General features: G+C 42.7%; 1 protein-coding gene across 3 annotated transcripts in view; it reads left to right on the top strand.

Annotated features, from left to right (window-relative positions):
* The first annotated feature begins 401 nt into the window (after positions 1–401).
* Positions 402–26,383, top strand: part of bltp3b (bridge-like lipid transfer protein family member 3B) — a 33,486-nt gene continuing 7,504 nt past the window's right edge. Inside the window, exons 1-20 of one of the 3 annotated variants that reach the window (XM_080886078.1) lie at positions 402–816; positions 10,903–11,065; positions 12,616–12,654; positions 13,716–13,807; positions 14,456–14,645; positions 14,729–14,869; positions 15,315–15,482; positions 16,062–16,242; positions 16,346–16,429; positions 16,529–16,690; positions 17,102–17,217; positions 17,301–17,442; positions 17,936–18,129; positions 18,235–18,981; positions 19,275–19,960; positions 22,519–22,602; positions 23,300–23,448; positions 24,846–25,003; positions 25,090–25,240; positions 26,069–26,110. In XM_080886078.1, coding sequence (XP_080742204.1) covers positions 773–816; positions 10,903–11,065; positions 12,616–12,654; positions 13,716–13,807; positions 14,456–14,645; positions 14,729–14,869; positions 15,315–15,482; positions 16,062–16,242; positions 16,346–16,429; positions 16,529–16,690; positions 17,102–17,217; positions 17,301–17,442; positions 17,936–18,129; positions 18,235–18,981; positions 19,275–19,960; positions 22,519–22,602; positions 23,300–23,448; positions 24,846–25,003; positions 25,090–25,240; positions 26,069–26,110 — 3,733 coding nt within the window. In that variant the 5' untranslated portion in view covers positions 402–772. The remainder of the gene's footprint in view (positions 817–10,902; positions 11,066–12,615; positions 12,655–13,715; positions 13,808–14,455; positions 14,646–14,728; positions 14,870–15,314; positions 15,483–16,061; positions 16,243–16,345; positions 16,430–16,528; positions 16,691–17,101; positions 17,218–17,300; positions 17,443–17,935; positions 18,130–18,234; positions 18,982–19,274; positions 19,961–22,518; positions 22,603–23,299; positions 23,449–24,845; positions 25,004–25,089; positions 25,241–26,068; positions 26,111–26,383) is intronic. The other 2 variants (XM_080886076.1, XM_080886077.1) reach the window with 2 other exon arrangements.

Genomic DNA, 26,383 nt, shown 5'->3' with positions numbered 1-26,383 from the left:
AAAATTAATTTTTAATTTTAAAGACATGAATTGAAATTACATCTTCCTTAAAATAGATCATGCCTTTAAAAATCCTGAAAGAAAAAAACAGAATAAAAACGAAATTAAAAGATGAGACTTGTTTGTTTTATAAAAACCATCGTAAAATAGATTTTCAGAATAAAGTAAGTTACATGTTTAGAACATGTAGATATGACAATGAAAGTACGTCCAAAACGTTTATTAATCGAGACTGAAGTGTTGGCTTGATCAGCATATACTTTTAATATAGTTTAGCAAGCCCCATTTTAGATGAAATGATAAAATCATAAAGAAGACATTTTTATATACTGTAAAACGTTACCACTTGTAACACTGGCACTTACCCGGCTGTGGGTAATGGGAATTTCCTAGCAGACTATGAACCCCGCATTAGTCCCCGCCCAGACGCCGTGACAGCAGACGCCGCTCCGTCCAGGTGTACGGTGTGAGGTATTGCAGTGATCCGGACCGTTTCAGACCTCTGTCGGTATATTTGCGTGAAATGGCCTAACGCGATATGCTTTGTCTCCGAGCTTGTCTGTCACTCGGACGTCCGAAATGCCGTCTCTCCGCCCATCTCGCCCCTCGTCTCCCAGAGAATAAAGCGGGAACACCGCTAACATGAACGCGGGCGAAGGGATCAGGCTGTGAGCTGTGAGTTTAAACCTCGAGTGGGAAAAGCTAGCGGTTTGGCTAGCCAGCTAGCTGTGACACCCGGCGGCGGAGGCTCGGATATCGGATTTGCGCAACCATGGCGGGGCTCATCAAGAAGCAGATCCTGAAGCATCTCTCCAGGTCAGTGATGAGTTGAGGTTAACGCTAGCAGACAGGGAGTGGAAATAAAGCGACGACGAATGGATCAAGCTGTCACAGGCGTTAGCTAGCACCCACAAAAACCTCACTTTAATGAGTTTATGCTTGCCGCACATAGATGAAGGGTGTCCTGTAATTTAACACGTCCCTCCGTTGACTGTCACTGTGCGTTTTTGAGTTGGTAACCCTCACAGGACCTGAGACGTGGCTACCCAGCTAAGTGTGCTAGCACCACGCGAGCTGCTAATCCTCCAGACACTTGCTAAGTCGGGTTGAACCAGTTGTGTAGTTGAGTCAGATTGTTAAAATCAACAATCTCAGCGTTCACCTCAAGGTAGCTTAACCTTCAGCAACTGCCTAGCAGGTAGCTAGTGGGCATACAGTCAATATAGTAATGGGAAGACATGTGCAAGGTACAGGTTTGTTTACATGGGTTTAAACCCCTTTTATCTGGCACTTTTCGCCTTTGTGTTCCCCTATCAGGCATCATACTTGGTGTACATGGAGCCTCAACGTCCTATTATTCAAGATAAGGTCATTTAGAAAGTGAAATATATTGTCCTGCCCCCTAACTCAATATATTTAACAGCATTTTGCGTCACTGTTAAACACCCCACCATATTATATCTATGTTGCCCTTTAATGCCTCTCCAAACGTCATGGAATAGTAATGATGTAGTAGCGTTCAGCTGTCATATTTCTAATCCAGATCACTGATGAGTAAGTCATGAAAAGCCTACAAGCATGCAGGTGGACTGGTGCTTGGAAAGAAAGAAAAAAGCAGTGAGGTGATTGTCCTCACTGATAAAAACCTTTGTTGAAACTGTGAGGAATTTGTCACCCTGTGGATTATATCAGCATTTGTTATTGCTGTGCCCTTGATGTTCTTGCACACTGCTGCAGTTAAAAATTAAAATGATCTGCTACACACCACTTATTAGTGGCACGTCCTTCAGCATCCTCATACGTGGTGTTGTGTTGAGATAAGAGCATGTACATATGACTGTGCATGCTGTCAGCAAAAAAATAGCATCTACTTTGACAGGAAATGACTGGAGGAGGCGTGATGTCATCTGTCTTTTTGCTTGCCGTCCCTTTTTTTTTTTTTTTTTTTTTTTGTCCTGGCCTGATTGGTCTGTTTCTGAGCGGAAGAAGACAGTCAACCAGTCCTGCATCTTTCAATTAGGTGATGTCATGATCGAGGTGCTGGTGTCAGAATACCAGAGCAGGGTGGCCCTAAATGCTCTACCGCACGAGTTTGGCCACAGCAGGCTGTGATTCTGCATAGATTCTCTCTGCTTTATCACCATCATTATCTGTGTGCTTACAGCTGCAGTTTATGTTGTGGGTGTCAACAGCTTAACTGTTGCAGAGGACATTCCTCTCTCAAATACTGTCTGTGACTAGGACTGTCACAGTGAGCCAGTATCACATCTTCACAGTTCACTGATCAAGACGTCTGCAATGACCGTTTCCCCCTCTGGGCAGGACAAGTGCACTGAGGCATGCATGACATATTAAACTAGTTGAAAGAGCCCCGTTTCCACGATGTGATCTGTTAGAAGAAGCTTTGTGTTTTACTTTTCATGCCCAAGAATGAGTTTGTGAATGCTGAGAGAGCACTGGCTGAGCTGCTGGCCTCAATGTTTTGCCCTAATGTGAAAGTGTTTAGTCGATAAAGTGTTTCGCAGAAGGTCGAACTCAGGTAACCCCCGGGGGTGAGTTAACAACAAGGTGTTTGCTTGTCTGCGTTACGGACCGCTTTGGATATCGACACGACACTGGCTCAGAGCCTGACGCGGCGAGATCCAGTTACACACACAAAAACAGATGTAGCGACGCTATGTTTCTCCTGAAAGAGGCTGTCTCAATGAAAGGTCACACTCTCATATAAAGGAATATTACGGAGCTGGGAAAGGAGCTTAATTACAGGTGTTCCAGTTAATGAATGAGCACTCATTTCCTTATTTCTTGTCTTCCTCCTTTTGTTGCTTCTTCATCTCTTAGCACATGTGATTCTTTTAACCCTTTTGTGGCCCTTTTAAAATGTCCTCACTTTCTTCACTTTTCTACCTTTAGTCTCTTAATCTGATTCTGACTTTTGTCCAGCTTCTACCAACCACGCCAAATTTCGAAGGCAATGCCTTACCTACGACACAAGGACCTTGAAAGGCTCATTCATGCTTTCATAACCTCTAGACTGGACTATTGTAATTCTCTTTACTTAGGCCTCCAACTCTCCCTCATCCAACGCCTACAATTAGTCCAGAATGCCGCAGCACGCCTTTTAAGCGGCACTAGAAGACAGGATCATATCACTCCTATTCTAGCTAACCTCCATTGGCTTCCTGTCAAGTACCGTATTGTTTTTAAAATTCTTCTATACACTTTTAAAATCTTAAATAACTTGGCACCCAGTTATTTGATTGACCTTCTTAATTTATATATCCCTACAAGGGCACTCAGATCCTCTAATCAGGGGCTCCTAATGCAACCAATGTCTCGACTAAAGACAAAGGGGGATCGTGCCTTTGCTTTTGCTGCACCAAAACTGTGGAACAGCCTGCCGGTTGATGTCCGTGCGTCGGAAACTATTCAATCTTTCAAATCACGGTTAAAAACCCATTTGTTTAAGCTTGCCTTTCAAACTACTTAGCTTAATTTCTTCCCGGTTCATGCTTGTTGCAATAGTACCATCCTATAACTGTATTTTTGTTGTTGATTGTTTTCTTTTGCTGTAAACCTGCAAGTATGGCTCGTCTGTGAAGCACTTTGTTGTACCTGTGACTTTTAAATGTGCTATAGAAATAAAATTGAAATTGAAATTATTAGTTTATTGTCCTCAGTATACAAATAAATATCCAAGAATAGCAAAAAACAGGCAAGAGAATATACCAGAACTCAAGGTTTTGTTTTTGTCTGTCCAGCTATCAAAAAATGTCAGTGATTTCTTTGTTTCCATGTCTTGAATTCAGTCCTCCTCAAAGAAGCATACGATTTGACACGTTAAACAACTTTTTATATATTTTTTTGCTGTGTTTTGACCTCTTCCTTTCATAACATCATTATGACTGAGTTAAATGGATGCTTATGAATTTCATAGGGCCGTCATATAGCACTACCACTAATTGTAAGTAGAGATGGAACGATACCACTTTTTTATGTCCGATACCGATATTATAAATTTGGATATCTGCCGATACCGATATGAATCCGATATAGTGTTTTGAGGTTGAGTTGAGTCTGTGCTTTCTCATCATTGGAGTTTTAGTGGCCATTGCAGTGGGAGAAATGGATTCATTTCTTCTCCTGTGTTTATCACCACGAGTATCTTCCCATCCTCTGCTGTAGCTGTGTAATAATGCACCATAGTGATGCACTCCACTATTCCCTCTGCTGGTGGGAAGGCTATTATGGCCTGAGTCATGACTAAGTGCCTCGCTTTGGGTGTCTCATCAGTGTGTAGCTGTGAAGTGCTTAGTGTGTAGGTTGTGTTTGTGCAGCGAGTGCAATAGAGCGACATTTGGCCAGGGTCCCTCCAGGCCTTGGCATCCTCTGCTGCCCGTGACTGGGCTGGTGGATTGTTTTCTCCTTCACGCTAACCTTTTCGCTGCCTCCACGGGGCTGTAAATATTCCACAAAGACGTGCTGTGCCAACACATACTCGCCTAACTTTTTCAGGTTGCCTTCATTGTGTTGTGTTTGCGTGGAGGCGTTTAGTAGGAGTTTCTGTATGTGGGATTAAAGGGTCTACCTCCTGATGTCAAATTCAAAAAGGAAGAGCAGGCAAAAATTCCAGGCGTGCAATAAAAGTCCAACTGGTAGCATGCTTGAAGCTTTACTGGCAATATATACTCATCACCCACTTTATTAGGCACACTTGCTAGTAAGGGGTGAGGCCCAAGGTGTTGCCATCAGAACTGCCTTAATTCTTTGTGGCATAGAGTCAACAAGGTGCTGGAAACATTCCTCAGAGATTTCGGTCCATGTTGTCATTAACGCGTCACACAGCTGCTGCTGATTTTTTTTGACTGTACATCCAAAGGTGCTGTTTTGGTTTGAGATCTGGGGACTGTGGAGCTCATTTGTGTACAGGGAAACTCATTGTCATTTTCATGAAACCAGTTTGAGATGAGCTGTGCTTTGTGATGTAGTCATAAAGGGAATAATACTCAGGTTGACTTTGCAGTTTGATTTGCACCAAGACCAGCCTGTCTGACGCAAACAAACACACCGCGTTCAAAGTCACTGACATCACCTTTATTCCCCATTCTGAAGCTCCCGTTTGAATTTCAGGAGGCCATCATGATCTTTTGCATGCCAAAGTGCAGTGAGTTGCTACCATGCGATTAGTTGATGTTAATGATGAGTTGAATTATAAAGTTTTTGATAAGTGTAAATATTAATCAAATATTGCAAATGAGTCCAAAATCGCTCAAGATTTATATAATGGGAGTGAAAACAAATGCAAATGCTTTTTTTGTTTTAGCCTTTTTTTTTCTTGCCAAGTCGTTTACTTTCACTAAGCCAAAATCCACCCATCCATTTTCTTTCACTGAGGTCAAGTTGCGGTTTCAATTGGGAATCGAGAAACATGCCGAACGCTTCCTTCTCTGAGTACTTGCATGTCTTTTTGACAGTTGATCATTGCAAAACACTGACGTCAAACTCAAAGCAGTGCAGCTTTACTGTCTATATCATGTTTGCACACTGCAAATAATGAGACACGTGCTAAAACCTCGCCGTCTAGCTGCCTTTGAACACAGAATTGGTAAAGATTTGATAAAGATTTTCCCCTTTAGTTAATAATATCATTTTCCCTCTGTGGTTGCAGTGTAGCTGATTGAGCAGGGTATTTCACACAAAAATCACTCCAGCGATGTTTTCCAGTTCCTGTTGGGGAATCCCGAGACACTTGGAAAGCCAGTCTTTCTAGTAAGCTTTGAGTCTCCTCCCTCCCTGCTGGAAAACCTACAAAGGAATGCACCAAGGAATCATTGTGATTAGATGCTTAAACCGCCTCATCTGTCTCCTTTTGACGCTCCCATCAGATCCATCATGATGTAGAAGCTCCTCATCCAATCCCTAATACTTAGTCAGGCCACCCCAAAACAACAAATATAACCAAATGCAGGACTGTAACGAAAGATTTTGATTATCAGATCATTAATTATTTATATTCTAGTAAATCAAATAGTAAATTTGGGCCATTTGTTTTTTTTTTTTTTTAAATGATGATACTGTAAATTGCAGGTTATCATATCATATAGGTTGTCATCCAGCTAGCTAAGGATAAGTGACTGATGCCTAATGCTTAATCATTTTTCTTAACCTTTGCTATCAGAATTTTGTGACCCAGAACAGATCAAAGAAGACGATGAGATGCGACAGACCGTGGCTTGCAGCCTTCAGATACCGTTAATGAGTCCAAGCTTTAATCAAGCTCGAATTATTAAAGCCAGGCAGTAAGAGGCAATATCCTCAGGAAGGCTCTATATAATGTGAATATTGGGTAAAGACTGGAGACCGCAGCGACTGGTAACTAAGAAGAGGATCCTGTGTGTGCTGCACAAACCCACACTGCACTCCTCTGACCTGGAAGCGTATCTTAGGCATGGCTTTAAAAATATAATTGGCTTTGAGAAACACTTTAGTGTGATTTAATGTGTGACTTGTCAAATTATCCCAGCAAGTCACATTCACCAGAAGCATCTTATTGTCCTAATTGGCCTCTAATTACATCCAGCACCTGGTGATCTGTTGAGGAATACTGACCCTAATGAAAGGCGTTATCAGTTCAGGAGGCTCAACCCGCTCTCCTGTTTACACTGAATGGGCCAGTGAAGGATTTAGAGGGCTATTTAAAGCTCACGTTCACCATTTTTCTTGTTGAGCCAAGTAAAAATGTTGGAACTCCCCTTTCTCTTCCGGTAAACTGCAATTCTAGGTTGCACAGGAATGCCCTGAAGATGCCGCCTGTGTTTCCTGTTTTATCCTCTTTCTGTTTGTCTCTTTGTTTCTCACTTTATGTCGCCGCAGTCTTTGTTGCTAAAAAAAACAAAAATAGAGTTGGTAGTCCTCTGAGTCATTCTGGCTGTTTTGCCTCCTCTCTTTCTGGCACTGATGTCATCAGGGTGCGCCTCAAATGCATCGTCGGAGAGTAGGAAAAACCTGTATCCATCAACCAGATCCGCCGACATAAGCATACAGTGTGGCGGGCCAAATCTCTGCTCTTGGTTTGTGGTTGTGTGGGAAGTTGCAGGATCAGCGTACTGTTGGAGACGTCCCTAGCTGAGTTTGAGCAAAATGACTCACAAATGTTTATTAGCAGCAGGTGTTTACTGAACAGCCAAGTCATGCAGATGGAAAAAGAAGGATGAAAAATTGGTGATGCGTGTTGCATAAACGTGAACCTTGAAGCAGAAGGTTAGATTAGCTTTGGGTAAGATTCTGAACGGCAGGAGAGAAGGAGACAGCAGCTCTCTCCAAACACGACTACAGAGCAGAAACTACAAATGGAGCCGAGGGGTAGATGGTACAACTGTCACTGTAGTGCAGCCACTTTCATTTGATCACATTTTAATATAAAAAAAATATTCATTTTAAACGCTTTAAGGTATTTAAAAGTGGCGTCCTACTTTGTGTATCTTTTGGCATGATGGTTACTAATAGTTTCAAATGGGTCATGTGAAACTGGTTAAGTTTTGCAGGAATTAGCTTTGTGCTGAGTGGTTAATTTTGTCCTTTGGAGAGGCAGACACCCCCGCCTGCAGCCATTAGCCTGCTCTAATCTCTTTATGGGCCTGGATCTGGTCCGGTGAGCTGGAACCTGCTGACTGGAATAATGGCTGAGGTCTAGTGTGGAGAGATGAAAGAGAAAGATGACAGTGTGTGTGAACATAATACCCTCTACCTCTTGCTGTTGACTGGGATCTACCTGCTTAATTTAGCTTTAGTAGCCTTGATATTAGACAGCTGATTAACAGCATTTTATTTGCTCACAGTAGTGATTTATTTATGGAGTTGAAGGAAGGCAAGAGGAAGCCCCGACTGAGGATGATATACCAGATAAGGTGCAAAGGAGGGAGGGGAAACTAGCTGGCTAGTTGGCTGATACTTGATCAGCAGCAGAAATGAATATTTCACTGGTCACAAGGCTAAGACTCTCCATCTCTCAGACACAAACTGTTTCTATGTGCATGCCCATGTGTGCATTGAATTGTTTGTGTTTTGCTTGTAAGAGTTTTAATTAATTAATTTTTTGGACTCATTCTGCTGTGCCGAGGCTCAGTTTATGCTTCCCCAGCTGAATAATTTACACGGATGGCGAATACGAGAAGAATCCAGTGCTGCCAGGAGAAGGTGTTGGGTGTAAAGGAACTGGATTTGACTGATTGAATCATTACAGACATGAGCTGCCAAATCACAAAGCAGTGACAGAGTGTCCTGATAGTCTGGGTCCAGACAGACCATCTGAACAAAACGAAAAACCTTTTGTCTTCTTATGACTATCCAGTTTCTTAATGGCTGCGTAATCATACAGCACCATTTCGGGAATGCTGAGAGTGCAAGTTTTTGAGCTCTTCGTGACTCTCATGAGCTCTCTGTGACTTTCTCTACCAATGTGACTTTAAGAAGTTGCTCTCAGGTTTTTAATTGACTCTTATACTTCTTATTAGGCTAACCTGATTTTGGTCTCTTGTTATATTTTTCAGCTTTTACTATTGTTTTGAAAAATTGATTCAAATTCACCAATCAGTTACCTGCTGATGCCGAACTCACACAATGGAAAACAGTAGTTTTAGAATGCACGCGACCAAAATGATTACAGCTTTGTGCAATCGAGCGAGCTTTGAAATCGCTGCTACAAAGATGGCAACATGGTCTGCGAACAAACGCAGCCAGTTGCCGTCTTTGAATGTACTTTGGTGTGTGAAGATGCCGAAAAAGCGGCAATAACATGGAGCAACTCTGCCATCAGTCTTTTAACAGTTTGAAACTGAATGAGGCTAAGTTGGCAATTACACGCAATCTATTTGCAATAAAACGAAGATAAACTAATGAAATGGTGAAAATGGCAAGTCTGTTGGCATCTACTTACACAGAAAGTTTCACGTTAACTACTTGCATTCAAAGCAAGAACCTCCTAGATTTGAAATGGCCATTTGTTCGCCAATCTGACTTGCTCAGATTGAGTCCAGCATTGTGCAAATCTGTATTTATAATTGAGATGGTGCAAGTTGGACCGTGGTCGTTTGGAGACAGGATCGCCTCTCACTAGGCGACCTGTGCAGTGGCCTCATGATTGAAAGCGGTTGCCCAGAGGTTAAGTTATAGTCACATATGAATCTACAACTCACAAGTTAGTCCACCCCTTCCTGCTATAATCAACCTTTGCTCAGGTTTTGCTGTGCTTCTTCGTAGAGTCACATATGGTGTCACATATCTGTGTCTTGAGCATAGACATATGGATTGTGTTATTTTTATTAGCTTGCTCTAAATTAGGAGGTGGGTATATCAAGATAAGTGTGTCCAGTGTTGGTTGGGTTTAGTGTTGACCTGATTTAATGGTAGCTTTGGCGTCCACGCCTAATGTTATTTCAGGATGGTCACCTCTGCTGACCTCACTAGAAAAGTACAAGTAAGTAAGCACTATGGTGGGTTGAAAAAGCAATAGATGTATTATTCTAGTGCTAAAGAGTTTCAATAATAAATAATTATTTTTTAACCTGATCCCAACCTGTAATATTATTTATATAAAATAACTATTAATAGGAGTCTGAGTTACAGTAATTCAAAGCAAAAATGTATCAATATTTGTTTGTGAAATAGACAATAAATACAAAGATCAATCACACGATTTAGATCATGCTACAATAAAACTGCATGCCTGCATGTATCTTGACTTAACAGTGTTGATATACAAATGTTAGGATAATATGGTACTATTGAGTGGATCATGGCATTCTGGTAGAATCTATGCTCAGTTGGTTTACACTCAGTTAAATGTTTTTTGTTGTTTTTTTAAATTTATTTATTTTCTGTTGTAACTCAGATAGAAAATCTCTTTCTGGTGTCAGTTTGCTATTATTAAAGATGTTCCACATAGTAGTAACAATGATACCCCAAACTGTGGCGGACACTTCTATGGTCAGGTTTCATTTATTTATTGTTTTTTAACATTTCAAATGAATATCAGGCTAGGATCTAATGCTTTTGTGGGGCTCTATCATGGTTTCACTGCATTCTTCAAATGTGATGCGGACCAAAATTGGGAATGTACAGGGAAGGCCGTGAAGCTCCGGACGGCAAAAGAAAGAATGTGAAATCAATAAAATCACAGTAGTGTTTAGAGGAGATTGTGCTGAATTGGTCTACGGAGATTTCTGCGTCAATGATCAACTCAGTGTGCGGCTACTCTGCTAACTATTAACCAATACTCAAACTGTGAATGGAGGCAGAAAACACTTAGGTCATGGACAATCAAGTTTGTGTGATTAAGTGTCTTTACTTTGTGTAAAAGCAAACGGGGACTCACTGATTCAGCATATAGCATGGGACACTGGCAAATACTTATAAATGTGCACCTTATTTTATGAGACTGTGAGGCCTGGGTACACTTTGTCCAGTGTTAGTTACACATGTTACTGTGCTAGACTTACCCCTGTTCTTTTTCAGCATCTGTTTATGAGCTCATCATCAGTAGATTGAGCAGTGTATAAGCAATACAAATACAAATACAGCTTCAATTAAGTAGAAAACACCTTTTCCAAACACTAGCTGTGGTTTTATGACATATGTCTTTCCATTCCTGTTGCTGGAATGTTAAATTCAACAGCAGTCATAACCTTAAATTATGGGCTTTTAAACATTTTTTTTAGTGTTTCTCAATATAATTTATTCTGTATTTAATATAAATGTTTTTTAAAACCACAAGCGTGTGTGTGTTGCAATCGACATCCAATACACCGTAAGCGCTACTCTTGGGATTTGCTTGGCTGGCCTGTCGGTTTGTTTACAGCCTGTTTCTATAAATATATCTGGACTCTTCTCGTCTGTGTCCCGTAGGTTTGCTAAGAACCTGTCGCCCGACAAAATCAACCTGAGCACGCTGAAAGGGGAGGGCCAGCTCACCAACCTGGAGCTCGATGAGGAGGTGCTCCAGAGCCTGCTGGACCTGCCCACCTGGCTGGCCATCAATCGTGTGGAATGCAACAAGGCTGCCATCAGGGTGAGACTCGGGGTTGTTCAATTTGTCACCTATTTACTGGAAATGACGACTTTTAGGGAAGAGCTTTGGCTTCAGATGGAAACAACCCTTACGCTTTTATAGAGAACATTAGGACTGGAAACACTGGGTTTAGGAAAATAGATTTGATTTGAAAAATGAGACATGGGTTATGATGCTGGTTCCAGTGGTGCTTTTTTTAAGGAGGCATATTTAAATAGATGTGCAAAGCAGATTTTGCACTCAAGTCAAGGATACCTAGAATACTCCATAAACACACAATGTGTATATACAAACAGTGTGCCTTAAAAACATATCATACAAGTGTTGAAGGCACACTGGTAACCTCTAGTGACTCTTTGCACTACATAAGCACTCTCTGCTGGAGCTGTCTGACACTCCGATGCGGTCATGGTGATCAGCCAAGTATCATGACTAAGAGCAGCCTCTGACACACCCTGGAAACGGTGAATGCAGCTGTATAATTTTCTTCATGACTGGACTTTTATTCAGGCCAAGGTCCATTTTCCACCTCTGCCCTCCCTCCCCCACCCGACTACCTTCCCCTCTTATCCTCAAAAAGCCGAACCGTCAGCTCATAGCATAATTTTTCAAGCCTTTTCTTCTTGTTTCGATTTGCTTTAAGGTTGCCACTTCGATGTCTGATCAGCTGTAAATGCAATGTACCATTGTTCCCTTGTCTTTACTTGTAAAAGTCCCGTCAGTTGGGGTCAGTGTAAGGGGAATATGATTTCTGAGTGAACAATGGAGCTGGTGAATTGAAACCTTCACTACAGCCTTAACGTAGCTCGCTGGGTATTTTTGTGTTTGCTATTAAACCGGCTTTTAAAATAAAACAAAGCAGAATCATATCTCACTTCCTCACTTGTTAGATCCCCATCTGTTCTTTGCATCTTCCTGCTACGGAGACAGTAAGCCTCACACATTCACCTCTTCCCTTTAAAAGGCCGCAATACACAAATTAGAGTAAAAATAGGTTGCTTCATTGAATGGTCCTGTTGAGTAAAGTTACACAATCGATATCTAGACGGGCAAAGACTCATTTGTAACTTCACATACTGTAGTAGATGTTTCTGCCTCAGTAGTTTAAAAGATGAGCTAGAACCCCCTGATGTCTTTGAAAACCAGAAGGAAGGCAAATGAAATGGATTTAATTGAATTAGACGCACAAATCCCGAGTATTTCCCATTACTTGATTTATGACAAAAAGGAGTCGCTCTGTGACAAAAAAAACCCCCTGAAACCGAACATAAGCATTTAATCTGTTTTGCTATATAATTTGACTTGAATCAGGAGGCTGCATGTCGAGGATTAATGACGCTCTGGAGATGAATGAATGAGCTGCCAGTCAGTCTATACTACTCATCGATTACGTTTTTGTTCTTTCTACTCTGCTGGATTTGTACATCCTGTTAATTGAAATTGCATTTTTCAGTTCAGTGAACCAAAAATCTGAATGGGTGAGGTAAAGATTAGTTCTGTGTAGCATGCAATGCTGCAAAGCTGACACGCTGCTCTGCTTTCACCCACAGATACCATGGACCAAGTTGAAGACTCACCCGATCTCTTTGGTAAGTTGATGTGCCACTTTCAATCAATAAGTGAATGTCCAGGATATATGATACACTTTATTAGAAGGTTAAGAGCAGGAAATGGCAAACAAAATGTGTCAGTAAGCTTCCTAAAGCACTGCTGAAGCTTTCCTTTGACGCACTTGCACATATGACGTACGAGAACCTTTAGTTTCCCGTCTTGAGCCCGTTTTATCTTCAGTATGCTGTCAATTGGCCTTCGTGTTGGTGCCGAACTTTTCCAAAAGCTCGTTTATGTCTGTTCCACTGGCTGCCAGTGTTTCTCTGACCTCCGCCTGAATGAGCAGGCCACAGGTGTCAGGTTGATAGACTCCCAGTCTCCAGGTAGCTTCAATTCCCAGAACACGGGCCAGTGAAAGCCAGCAACAAGAACACACAGTACACCTGCCTACACAAAACCTTTAGACGCCTTCAGCTCTGAGCGTTGTGAACTTTCTGGGCTCAAGGAAACATTTTTGTGTTTTCTAATGTGCATTTCCTCTTCGGGGTTCATTAGTTTTAGTGTTAATTTGAGCTTTTTCATATCATACTGTGTTTGGTATTTATCAGGGGCAAGATTTAACACATTCAGGTCTAGCATCAAAGTATGAAAAGATAAAATACACACCAGCGCTTCCTGACGATTGTTGGATTGGCAAATTTTAATACGTTGACAAAGACTATATAAAAGTAAGGCTGTTTGCTTATTTTGCATATTTTAGCTCATGCAGCCAGAGGATTGTTGAGCTCATGACATACTAAGGCACCCGTCCCTTCGCCAACTGGTTACCAAACCTTTATCGCAGAATCACTCAGCCTGTAATGCTGCTCCGAGTTTAACTAAACTGAAATAACCACCTAATGGCCTTCACTCAAAACATGCTCAAGTTTGTCAAATGTCTTTCTCAATGAATTTTTATTCTCATTAGATTGTGCAGTACAACCAATCAGTGATAAGACCTGACAGGACAACCAATATACTTCTGAACTGTGATCGATAATGAGTCAGATGAGCTACTATGTCTATGACATTCTAGTCTTTGACTTGCTTGTTCTTTCAGACTTTGGATAAAGTGGTGATGGAGATGAGTACCTGCGATGAGCCTCGTCCACCCAATGGCCCATCTCCCATTGCAACAGCATCAGGACAGAGGTGGGCTTTTCTTTCTGTTATACTCATTGGGATGAGTCGGATGAGCAGTGTAGGCAGCAATGAAGTGCTTTCAAACTTTTCAACAGTCCAGTTTTTGCTTGTTTTATTTTTGCCTTTTGAATGTGAATTAATGCTATATATATATATATATATATATATATATATATATATATATATATATATATATATATATAGTGCTGACCAGTAATGGCAAAAAAAAATCAAAACTAATTAAAAACAGACATTTTTAAAACAGTTCTGTTGTGTCACCATACACCACTATAAATCAAATGACTCTGGGGGGCAGCTAAAACAGTGTCAGAGTACTAGCACTGAAACCGGAACCCTCCCACTCTAAAAAATATTAATTACTCAACCACTAGTATTAAAAAAGGGTCATTTTTATGAGTTAACAATGGGATGGGAGTTTATTTCTGATCATAAAGGTCACAAATCAAAGTTCAGAGATAAGACTAATATTTACTTTGCTTGTTATACAGCTATCAATAAAGCTTATCTTCAAAAATTAATGAATACAAAACATGGCGGTTATTTAGATAATGTGTGAGGTTTTTGTTTGTTGAAAGACGCAGATGACTGACAGGCTACTAATGATCTATTGCCCCCCCCTCTCTGTGCATCTTACAGTGAATATGGTTTTGCTGAGAAGGTGGTAGAGGGCATATCCTTATCAATCAACTCCATTATCATCCGGATCAGTGCCAAGGCCTTTAACGCGTCTTTTGAGCTCTCCCAGCTGCAGGTCTACAGCGTCAACACCAGCTGGAGCATCGGTGACCTACGCTTTACTCGCATTCAGGACCCCCAGAAAGGAGAGGTCGGTGTTTGTTAGTTTTAAACAAAATAAGGGTATTTTGACACACAACGTTCTCATTTACTGCCCTTTTTTCTTTCGCTCAGATTCTGACATTTAAAGAGATCAGCTGGCAGATGATCCGGATCGAGGCCGACGCTATCCAGAGCGCCGAGCACGAGATGTTGAGCGCCCCCATCCGCCTCATCACCAACCAGTCCAAGATCCGAGTCACTCTCAAGAGACGGGTTAGATACCACGCATGTGCCCTTTCAGATATTCATGCTATGATATTTGACGGAGCAGGCTTGAAACCCAGACTCTAGGCAACATCGGCTTGTCCACTGTGAACAATGACCCCTCTGTGTGGCCTCACAGGCTGCAGGGCCAATAGCAGTGCTTCATTAAACAGCTGGTGTTTATTTCAGCCAAAATGGCAACCAGTATGCAGTTTCTTCAACACAAAGGGGATTTTAGTGTGCTGAGCAAAAGTAATTGGCCTGCTGAGTTCCTATTGGACAAAGATACAGATGCTCCTTAAACTGCAAAAACCTGTATTCGGTTTGTTTGTTTGTTTGTTTTAAATCTGATAAATGTTCTTGTGAATTCGGTGTCATGTTACATTCCTGGAAACTCTTGGCGAACCTCCACCTGCATATTGCTTGTTTATAGCAACTCTTCTGTGTGATTCAGATCAAAGACTGTAACGTGGTGGCCTCCAAGCTGATTCTGATCTTGGATGACCTCCTGTGGGTGCTGACAGACTCTCAGCTCAAAGCTATGGTGCAGTATGCCAAGTCCCTCAGTGAGGCTATGGAGAAGTCTGCACAGCAGAGGAAAAGCATGGCCACAGAAGACCAGGTACCAGTCAGTGACGTTTTCCACGCATAGAGAACGCTTATCATATTTTCTTACCTTTTTTTCCCCTCTTTCTGTCACCCTCCCCATTTTTCCATTTTTCCCATTTCCTCCTCCTCTTCCTGTTCATGCTCTAATTGTGTGTGAATGAGCCATGGTGTAATATTTAGTCCTCATGCTTGTCAAAATCCCGTCTGATGCCCTATTTGTGCCCACAGTATGTCTTTCACTGTTGCTTTTTAGCATCTTTCAGTCAGTGTCCTACTTTCCTGCTCTCTACACACACACAGAGACACAAAATGTACAGACAGCCATCGCCCACTCATATTCACACCTTCCTATATCTCAGCAGCTTTACTTTACAGTAATGAATCAGTTTCCTGTAAATTGGCCTTATATGCCACCTGGTGGAAACACCGAGTACTTCACCGCTCATCTTTTTTATTGGACTCATCAATCTTCATGAGTCACTCTTGTAGGAAATGAACTGAAAACCTCATCAGTGACAAGAATAGGATGATCTATCAGAGCGTTTATAACACGGGCAAAGCGTCAACACTTAAAACGTTCTGTGTTCTCCAGGTGTCATCGCCGCCCCCTTCAGCCCAACAGGTTCGCACCCAACAGGCGTCCTCAGCTGCTGACCAGAGTGCAACCATGGCCAAGCTGTTCAGCGCCTATGATGTGTGCGAGACATCGCACCATCTCCAGATCACACACCTAGACCTGCACATCTGCGATGATATCCATGCTAAGGACAAAGGTAACGCATGTGCAGCTTTACGTGTTTACTTTATTAAGCACACAAATGACAAGCATGATTGTTTTCAACTTGAGGTCTCTTGTTTTTTGCCTCTGGTGTATAGTCGTCAATAAAAGGATAACCGGTGGAGCCATGCAGCTTTCCTTTAGCTCCATTACTTTGGACTACTACCCTTTCCACAGAGCAGGTATGAATTCAGCTGTTGAGATCAGTAATCTGCCAAACAAAATAAACACTGTTTACTTTAAACAAACAGAATTTATTAATTGTATTTCAATCTTCATAGGTGACAGCTGCGCTCACTGGATGCACTACAGCGACGCCACTAAGACAAGAGAGAGCTGGGCACGGAGCCTCCTGGATGAATTCAGGACCAACGTGGAGATGTTAAAGAGCACAGTTCGAGACCAGCAAGGCCCGAGCCACACCCACAGTTCCCCAAAGCATGGTAAAAGCACACACGCTCACACACAGGTGTTAGGTGCATTTTTGTTGTACCCACAGCACATCACCCCTGTGGGTTTTCTGTCCTCCAGTGTCCCTTAGGGACGATGTGTATGGCTCTCTAGGAAGTCAGGAAGGAGCGGGAGGAGGAGCAGTAGGGCTTAGTGAGACACACTCCTCACTACTAGATTGGAGCCCACACGCACAGCCTCCAGCGCAGTGCTGCTGGTGCCTGGAGCCAGGTATCGCGGTGTGTTTGCGCACAGTTTGGTGCGGTGATACACACCTTTGTCTAGGCACAGAAGTTTCTCATTGGAGAACTGAGTTGTGACACTGTTTGCCGCCCTCTCTGCTGTTGTGTTTTTAGTCATTTCCTCTTGTTTTACCTACACATACCTTCTTCTTTTCCCTCCAGGTAAGATAAACACGTCTTCCAGCGCTTCCTTCAGTCCTCCTCCGCCTCAGACTCCCAAGGCTCAGCTCATGTCCAGCTCAATTGTTCTCAGGGTGGCTGACTTCAGCATCTATCAGGTTCAGTAATGTTGCAGACTTTTTCTGCAGGAAATCACTGAGGCTGTATACATTTTCTCAACTACCTTTAATTCATTTTTCAGGTCTCAACAGCAGACCAGCGCCGCTCCAGCCCCAAGACCATGATCTCCTGTAATAAGAAGTCATTGTACCTTCCGTCAGAGATGCCGGCCATCCATGTAGAGTTCACAGAATACTATTTCCCTGATGGAAAAGACTACCCTAGTAAGACTTTTGTGCCTTGATACTCAGGATACATTTATTTTCTCACCTCACAAATAAATGAGTTGATCGTGCGCTGTGTAAATAACAATTTTTCTAAACCCGGGCTCTGCTTCATGGTAGGTTTTCTATCTCCCATCACACTTTCGAGTCCATTTAGTCCAATCGGTGAGCTGTGGGGTTAGTCATTGACTCCTGTGTGGCTGAGAGAACATTGATTTTTCTGAATTACACTCAGTGCTCTGGATGAGGGATCACCCAATTAATTCATTTATGGATTTCTCACAAGCTCTATTAGCACACATTATGAGAGCCACTAAAGGTTTTTTACTTTTCTGACTTCGAGTGTGCAGCCAAGAAAATAACATTTAGCAAATTAAGTACCATTCCTTCCTTCTTCTTTTTTAATGCGTATAGTGTCTTATTACTTTCTGCTACGTGTTTCTAAATATCATGTAACCTTTCCATCTTTTCCATCATGTTTCTGCTCCTCCAGTTCCGTGTCCAAACCTTTATGCTCAGCTCAATGCCCTTCAGCTGGTCCTGGATCCTCGCAGCCTGGTGTGGCTCAACCTCTTTGCCCTCGACCTGAGGCAGAGTCTGGAGCAGTTCATGGAGATCTACAAGCTCAATGACTCTCAAAAACCAGACGAGCATGTTGACATCAGGGTTGACGGCCTCATGCTGAAGGTAAGAAGGATTGCAGAGGGATAGGCCGTTTCCTGGTTTGAAGCTTGGACTGTATTTTCTCGGATTCATGCCTTTTTTAAAAAATTATTATTATTTCTCCACTAGCTCGTAATTCCCACTGATCAGGACTCTTCTTCGCCTGCTGACCTGCCTCGCTCCATCTCAATTCAGACTTCAGAAATGGCAGCCACTAACACCCGACACCCGGCCAACTGTACACGATCCCACCTTGAAGCCCTTCTGCAGGCCTTTGAAGAGGAACCCTTCTTCTGTTCATCTTTTTCCTCTTTCCCTCGCTCCTCATCCTCTTTACCAATCCTCCATCCCGTCTTCCAGCGCCACGCTCACGAACAGGACACCAAGTTGCACGACATTTATCGGGGCCTGGTGGTGCCCACGATGGGCACGGACGCCCTCAAGATGCCTGCAGCCACTGACTTTTGGGCGTTGCACTTTGCCCAGTTTTGGGTGGACTATGAAGGAACCCGCGGAGGTAAAGGGCGGCCCCAGCCCTTTGTGGACTCCTTCCCTCTAACTGTGTGGGCGTGTCAGCCAGCAAAGCTCGTCCAGCATCAGGAGAAGCTGAGGAGTGCTGCTGGACCAGGACTGTCCAGAAGCTCGTCAGCGGAGGCTGTCGCACGTTTACAGAGGAAGCGATTATTAAAGGAGTATTACAGCACTGATGCAACGACATCATCACCTCACAATAGCAATTCAGCACTGCCAGCCAGTAATGGTCTCCATAAACCCCTCTCACTAGACAGTCTGCCCTCCTCATCCTCCTCTTTGTCATCAGATAAAGATGCAGATGTGCATGTGTTGGTGCATGTGCAGAAGCATCTGAGCGCTCAGGTATTTTTTCATAAAGGCTTTTGTATCTAATTTGCTTTTTTTTTATTCCATATCTTTTGGTTGGTTTGAAACCTAAATAGGAAGGAAAATCTACTTAATTGGTAATGGTAACAGTTCTGACCTGTTACCTTTACAGGGATAAAAAGAATAAACATCACAGATTGAAAAGAGACAGGAAAGTTAAGAAGTTAAACAATAAACCTTTGATAGTTAACAACCCCCTGAAAAAAGCTTCACAGCATTAACACATTTATACATCTTTAATAACGCCTTTATTCTGTGCATGTGTTTAGGTAAGCCATCGGCAGTATGTGTTTCTGATGCAGCTTCAGCGCACCATCAAATCCCTGCAGCAGACACTACAGCAGGATATGGAGAAGATGAGCTCCAAGAGAGACCGCAAGGATCCTTCCCACCATCCGGCAGATCGCCAGCCATTCACCGTCTGTTTGGGCCTCCTGCTCAAAAGCGCAGAGGTGTCCCTGCTCCTGAAGCCCATTCCGCAGCCTGAGGGTTCAGGATCTCCTCCAGGCTCGGAGCTGTCGCCCTCAGAGAGCCGAGGAACTCTGGAGCCTGCGAGTGATGCGAGAGACGGGGGAGAGAAAGGCAATGAAGGATCTGGCTCAGAAGGTGGAAGAGCCAAGCAGTCTTGCACTGTAGACCAGCTGCTATGTAGCCATGGCTTAGAGGGAGGACCCATGCAGGTTCCTGCACCTCTCGTTCCCGCTTCCACTTCAACTACACATCCCGACTTGAACCACAAAACGTCAGTGGAGGAGAGGACTCCAGCTAAAAGGACTGGGCGGGGGAGTTCAGATGAAGGTGGCGAGGTGCTGATGGATGGGTTGTCTGGAGGTGATGATATGGGATCTAGGTTAGACTCCAAAAGCCAACCATGTGACCATCTGCCTGATCCACTCAGCAGCAAAGACTGGAGTGACAAAGACAAGGCTGCAAAGATGCCTCAGTCAATATCCAGGTATTCAGTTTGTCTCACGAATGCTATTAGTTTCCACAACAGAGTCATTACTAATACGTTAAGGCAGAACTGTGCTGCTTCAACATTTAGACTCCGCTGAGATAAGCCAGTAATTAGTTTTGTTTATACAGTTCAGTTTCACACATTTGCAGAAGAGGAATCGCTCTACCAGGAATCAGATGCTTGCAGTACAGGCTGTGTAAGTGCATTATTAAGTTAGTGCTGAACACCAAGAGAGAAACAAAAAAAATATTAAGGATTCAACAAAGCATAATTTTAATAAGGTTAGTCTGCTGATGATTTTGTTGATTAACAAGTTAATCTTTGTAGAATCTTTTCCAGTCGGGAAAGCATGTTAAAGAGGCCATTACAATGTCAACATCCTAACTAATGTTGTACAGATGCTTGTTTTATCCAACCAAGGTCTAAAGCCCAAATTTGCTACCATACAAGGACTAGAATCACACCCATAAAAAAACAAAAACAAACATATCCCCTGAAAGGCCGTCTCCTTGTGTCATCACTTTCATCACTCCTGCTGCGTTTGGATCACTCTCTGGTTGATCTGACTACTCGTTCATGTGCATTTGAGATTTGCCCTGGTTTTCATTTATTAAAAGTGACCCTACAACCTAAATGTAACTTTGCAGGGAGCCAAATGTTACGAACAGGGCTGAGGGGGGATTGTGTTGGTGTGGCTGCACGACAGCTCAGGACGTTCTCTCTCAGGCGTTAAGATGTTACAGCAGGACTCTTTATTAAGAAAAGGATGCCCCCGGTTGTGTTAGTCTTGAAGTGTTTCCTTCAATTTGGATACTCTGTTCTCTTCTGTGCTGAAGAGTGCGCTTGTAGTTGGAAACGGAGCTCTCGTCACCAGGGAGGAAACTGCGAAATTGCAAATATGCATTTGCAGATCAGATCATGGCTTCCATGGAGTAATCCAAATATAACTGAGAAACACAAAAATAGGCCCTTGAAAGTGACAACAGGCAACTTTAAATTGGGATATGTTTCTTTTTTATTTGTGGAGTTCGAAAAAGTTTTGATTCAATTTTATTTATACAACGCCCAAATAACAGCAGCAGTTGCCTCAAGGCGCTTTATATTGTGGGGTCGATTGTACAATAATACAACAGAGAAAACCCCAACAGTCATATGAACACCCTATGTGCAAGCACTTTGGTGACAGTGGGAGGGAAAAACTCCCTTTTAACAGGAAGAAACATTCAGCAGAACCAGGCTCAGGGATACCATACCATACCATACCAACTTTATTTCTAAAGCACTTTAACATAAAACCAGAGTTTCACAAAGTGCTGTACATGTTAATAGCATACGTAAAGAAAATTAAAATGAGATACGATAAAATAAATAGATACAATAAATTGAAACATGTTAAAACAAATTGAGTCAACCCCTCTAATCAATGCCAAAGGCTTCAGCGAATAAATATGTTTTAAGAAGACTTTTAAATTCGGAGAGAGAAGAGGCCTGCCTAACATGCAAGGGCAGATCATTCCACAACTTTGGAGCAGCTACAGCAAAAGCACGATCACCTTTAGGGATGAGCAGACATCTACACTGACCAGTTTGGGTGAGACGAGGAAGAGTAATCAAATGTGTAATTGAGGGGGGGGATAAACAAACTCAAACAATCTTAATGTTTGAAGCGGAAATCTTAATTTCCATATGATCTTTAAAGCTTGAAACATACCACTTAAACCACTTCCAGACTAGTTCAGCCTTCAATAAGTAGTCCAGAAATGTTCAGCTGATGACTTGATTTAGCTGACAGAAAATTAATTGACAGCAGGGTTGTTAGTTAATGAATTGATAAAGTTATTTATGTAGGAAAAAGGCTAAACAATCCCTTTTTTTTGCCCAACTATTTTAGTTGCATGTAAAAGGTTAAAGTGGTTCCGTAGGTGACCGTCATATGAAACTAGTTGTGCCTTTTATAAGAGAGAAAAGCAATGGAGTAAAATATGGGGAGCAGGAGTGTGTAGGCACAGGATAAGACAACGGTACTAAGTGCTGAGTACACCCTTAGCTGCAAACATAATGTCAAAAAAATCAAATATCTATTAGATTTTATAAGTAAACCAGCAAACATATTTTCTACTAGATGATTTGCACCCAGTTTAAATAGCGTTGCGGTGCTGAATCCAGAGAAGTGATCGTATGTCACAGTTGTCAGACTTTTGTTAAATGATCCAGACAGCTTTTTCAGAAAGACCTCTGTGCCTCGCTGTCATTGACCTACATGAGTCTTTCTCTCACTAATTTCATGTCTATTCCTGAACACAAGAGCTGTGTGTCGAATTCCCACATGAGTGCTCGTCAGTCTGAATGTTCAGTCTTCTCACATCACCTGTCTCACTTTCTGAATGTTGGCCAGCCACAAGCTGCTGTCTTTTCTTACATGTGTTTTCTCATCTGCCGTCTGTCGACATTTGGATGTTCTGTGTTTTAACTCATTCATTTCCTTTTCTGCCTCTTGACCTTTGCTTTGACCCATGCGAGGTGTGCGTGTGTGTGTGTGTTTTCTCTCTATCAAGGAAAGGAAGTTTGTCTGTGGTATCTGATCTCCTCAGCTCCTCAAACTCCAGCAGATCCACCTCCCTTTATTCCATGTCCAACATGTAAGCCACTGGATCTGTGACTAGCTGTGCTAATGAGGGTGTACATGTACCCTGTGTGTGTGTCCTCCTGCTTGCAGTCTGTGGATGAGTACAAATGCAAATGTGTATATGTGCATCCTCTGTGGGCATGCATTTGCATGAGTGCATGTCTGTATGTGTTATTTTTCTCCCCTCTGTTTGCTGTCTATTTGTTAACCCTTCATGGTCGAGATGAAATGGGAAGCTCTTCCTTTGTGACAGTCCCCCCCCCCCCCCCCCCCCCCCCCCCCCGCCTTGTGTTCTCAGTCTGTCGGGAGCAGCTTTTATTTTTTTGTCTGATCTGAATTTTTCTTGAGATTATTTCTGGCGCTCTGGTGAGGCTAGCACACTTGGTTCTTACGTGACCTTAAACAACACTACACAAAGGAATGAAGCGATATTTAATTCATGACTTGTCGAGTAGGCTCTGTCAGCTCAGAGAGAGCACTGTGGTGTCGGCTAGTGTCGGCATAACACAAACTCCTATCAGATGTGATGAAATAGTTTCACTGGACTCCTTTTTTATGTCACTGTTACTCAGTCTGTCATAAATTTGTCATAACTTAGAATTAATTGCATGCATGAAAATTGTACCTCAAGCAGAAACAGAGTGATCGGGGTGATTATGGTCACTACTGTCACACCTCCTCATGCGCCCGTGTATGTGTGTGTGTTGTAGTGGTCGTTTGATGCGGGATCGCTCCCAGTCCAGTTTCTCTGTGTCCTATAAAAATATGAAGAAGAGCCCCTCTCTGCAGTCCCTGGACAACATCTCCATAGATAGCTACCTGATGGAGGATGGAGACACTTACAGCCTGCTGGAAAGAGGTAAAAATATCGTGTAGTTGCACTAAGCTCCACCATTTTATCCTGACCTTTGGACTTCTTATGTGTTTCATGGAGTAGAGCATATCTCCGCAGGGATCAAGATTTAATGATTTGTGTAGGTGTAGTTGCAGCTTGCTGTTTGGCCTTAAGGTGGCAGCATTGTGCTGGTTGTGCATTGGTGAACTGGATTACATGAGAAAGGAAAAAGTTACACTAATGAATACAAAACATGATATACTATACTGGATCAACAAAATTTAGGCCAACAATGCAGAAGCTGCGTGTGGAAAAAATAACTACAGCCTTAAGGCTTCCACAGGGATTAAGAGGGTAAATAGTAGGCAGGTGCTGTTAATCAGATCCACTTGTAAAAGCTGAGGTTTTGGTAAACTGGGAAGGGTTTTGGGCATTTTTTTCAAACAGTCTGAAGTCCATCATCATACACTGAGTGACTATTTAGAAGTGGGAAACATTCAACACAGTTGCCAATCTTCCCAGGAGTGGATGATGTAACAAATTCACCAGAAGTTCAGACCCCTGCAATGCTCAGATAAACTGTAAAAGCCCAAGAACTGCACTTCAGACACTACAGGCCTGTCACAAGACAGGTTCATGTCTTAAAATTTCAAGTTCATGACAGCATAGCTAGAAAAAAAGACTGAACAAGTACGGCGCGTTTGGAAAGGTTGTCAGGACAAAGCCTCTTCTCTCTAAAAAGAACATGGCAGCACAGCTTACACAAACCACAAGACTTCTGCAACAGTGTCCTTTAGACAGATGAGACCAGAGTGGAGGTGTTTGGACATGATTCACAGCCCTATATTTGGAGAAAGCCTGACACAGCATATCAGCACAACTGCTGGGCGATGATTTGGGCATGTTTTGCAACCATAGGACATGGGCACCTTTTGCAGTCATTGAGTCCAGCTAAAGCTTGGCCCAAATTGGATCATGCTACAAGACGATGATTCCAGGCAAAGTAGCTAATTTACAACAGAATTGCTGCAAAAGAAAAGAATAAAGGTGCTGCAGTGGCCTCAACCTGATTGAGCTGCTGTGGTGGGACCTTAAGAGAGCTGTGCATTAACGAATGCCTGCAAACTTCAATGAACTAAAGTAGCAGTGTTGTTAAAAAGGAGTTGCCAAAATTCCTTCTTAAGGACTTTGAGACACTGATTAAGTTGGACAGAAAAAGGTGAGCTCAGTTATTGCTCTTGTAGGTGGTTCTGCAAACTATTGAATCACGACATGCACTTAGTTTATAACAGATCCTTTTTATTATGTGTTATGTAAAACGTTAGAGTTCATCAGAGGGTGTATGGTTCTCTTTATCATGATCATACATGTGTTTATTTGTCTGTGTGTGTCACATTTGTATTCCTTTATGTACTTTGCAGACGACGTGTCCATCTCAGGCTTCAAGGACGTCATCAGTGAACAAAGCACCGCAGAGAGCGCCATCGAGGCAGCGACTGGTCAGGAGCACGAGGGGGGAGAGTCCCCCGACTCTGCCAGCGCAGCATCACAGAGCATTGATGAGCCCACCAAAGATACAGTAAGAAACAGTGGTTTTGGGATGAACAATAAAAAGCCAGCATGCGCAGCTTATTCGATTTTTAAATATGTATTCCTCACCTCCAGGTGTCAGTGCTGGTGTTGAAGGTGCAGTCGGTGTGTGTGGGCATGGAGGCCATGGGCGAGAGCACAGCCGTGGCTCTGGAGGTGGGCCGGGTCACACCCAGCCAGCTGGGAAATGTCAGCCTCAGACAGTACCTCAGCAACCGCAGCCTGGGTAAGAAATGCAAGTCGGCTACGCGCATGTTTTAAAGTTTTGTCTGAGAATGAGCATGAGACAAACAGCTTTTCATGTGAGCTCTAATTATTTTTGAGTGTTTTTTTATTTAAATGTTACAAATGCCAAACTATCACATGAATATTGCCACATTGTCAATTGATAATTAGCAAAACCAGTGCTAATACGTAAAATTGTGTGCACCTGTGTTTGTTAATGGATTTAGACTCAATCCAGCTACAGCTTTTTTTTTGTGGCTTTTTATCCTTTTTTTTTTTTTTTTTTTTTTTTTTAGGAGGTGGAGGGTGGAGTGTTTCAGAGAGTAAGAGGGATCATTAGGACAGGGAGAGGAAGGAACATGTGATAAAGGTCCTGGAAAAGACCATCAGGATACTGAGGCGACACCTGACATTAAAAAAAAATGTTGTTCACATTTGAAATGATGGGGTGAACAGCAGCTTACATCAGGACATCCACATTTCTCTCTCAGCAGATGCCAGTGAAAGCAGGAAGGTGATATATAGAGAGTGTTGGGGGGAAAAAGACGTTTGTTCTCAGTTACAGCAGTGATTTATTGATCATTTAAGGCTTTGAGTGCTTCTCAGATTTGAGAATGAATTGCCATCCTTGGTGGAGTTTCTGGGACAAAGCCAGACATTTCATGGCACATCCCTGTGTGATGATTGGTAGATGAATGCAGCCTGAGTCTGAATCCACTTATCTTCTCAAGTGCACACACACACACACACACACACTCGCACACTAACAGCCCACCACTACCAACCACCCCCTTCACCTTTTTTATTTACCCTCCATAACTCCCCACAGGTATGGTGTGTTCAGTACCAATACCTGCACAAAGCAGCCAAGGTAACTGCTGCGTGTTAATGCGCCATCTGTAGCCTAGCGTGCATGCTTGCATTCGTGCCTCTTTTTCCATCTGTGTACGTGTTTCTTTGTTTGTTTGTGTGTGTGTGTGTGTTACGGTTTGCAGGACTTGCTCAGTGGCATGCGCTGCAGATGCAGACGGCGTGTGTTGCAACGCATGAGGAGTGTGTGGTGCTCCTTTTTTTTTTTTTTTTAGCAGCAGCAGCAGCAGCACGGGGTGCTGATGTGGTATTGTGTGTGTGCGTGTGTGTGTGT

Source organism: Rhamphochromis sp. 'chilingali', assembly GCF_963969265.1.
Source record: "Rhamphochromis sp. 'chilingali' genome assembly, chromosome: 7".
Classification (NCBI taxonomy): domain Eukaryota; kingdom Metazoa; phylum Chordata; class Actinopteri; order Cichliformes; family Cichlidae; genus Rhamphochromis; species Rhamphochromis sp. 'chilingali'.
Note: the sequence above shows the minus strand (reverse complement) of the source record. Positions and strands in the feature narration are given on the sequence as shown.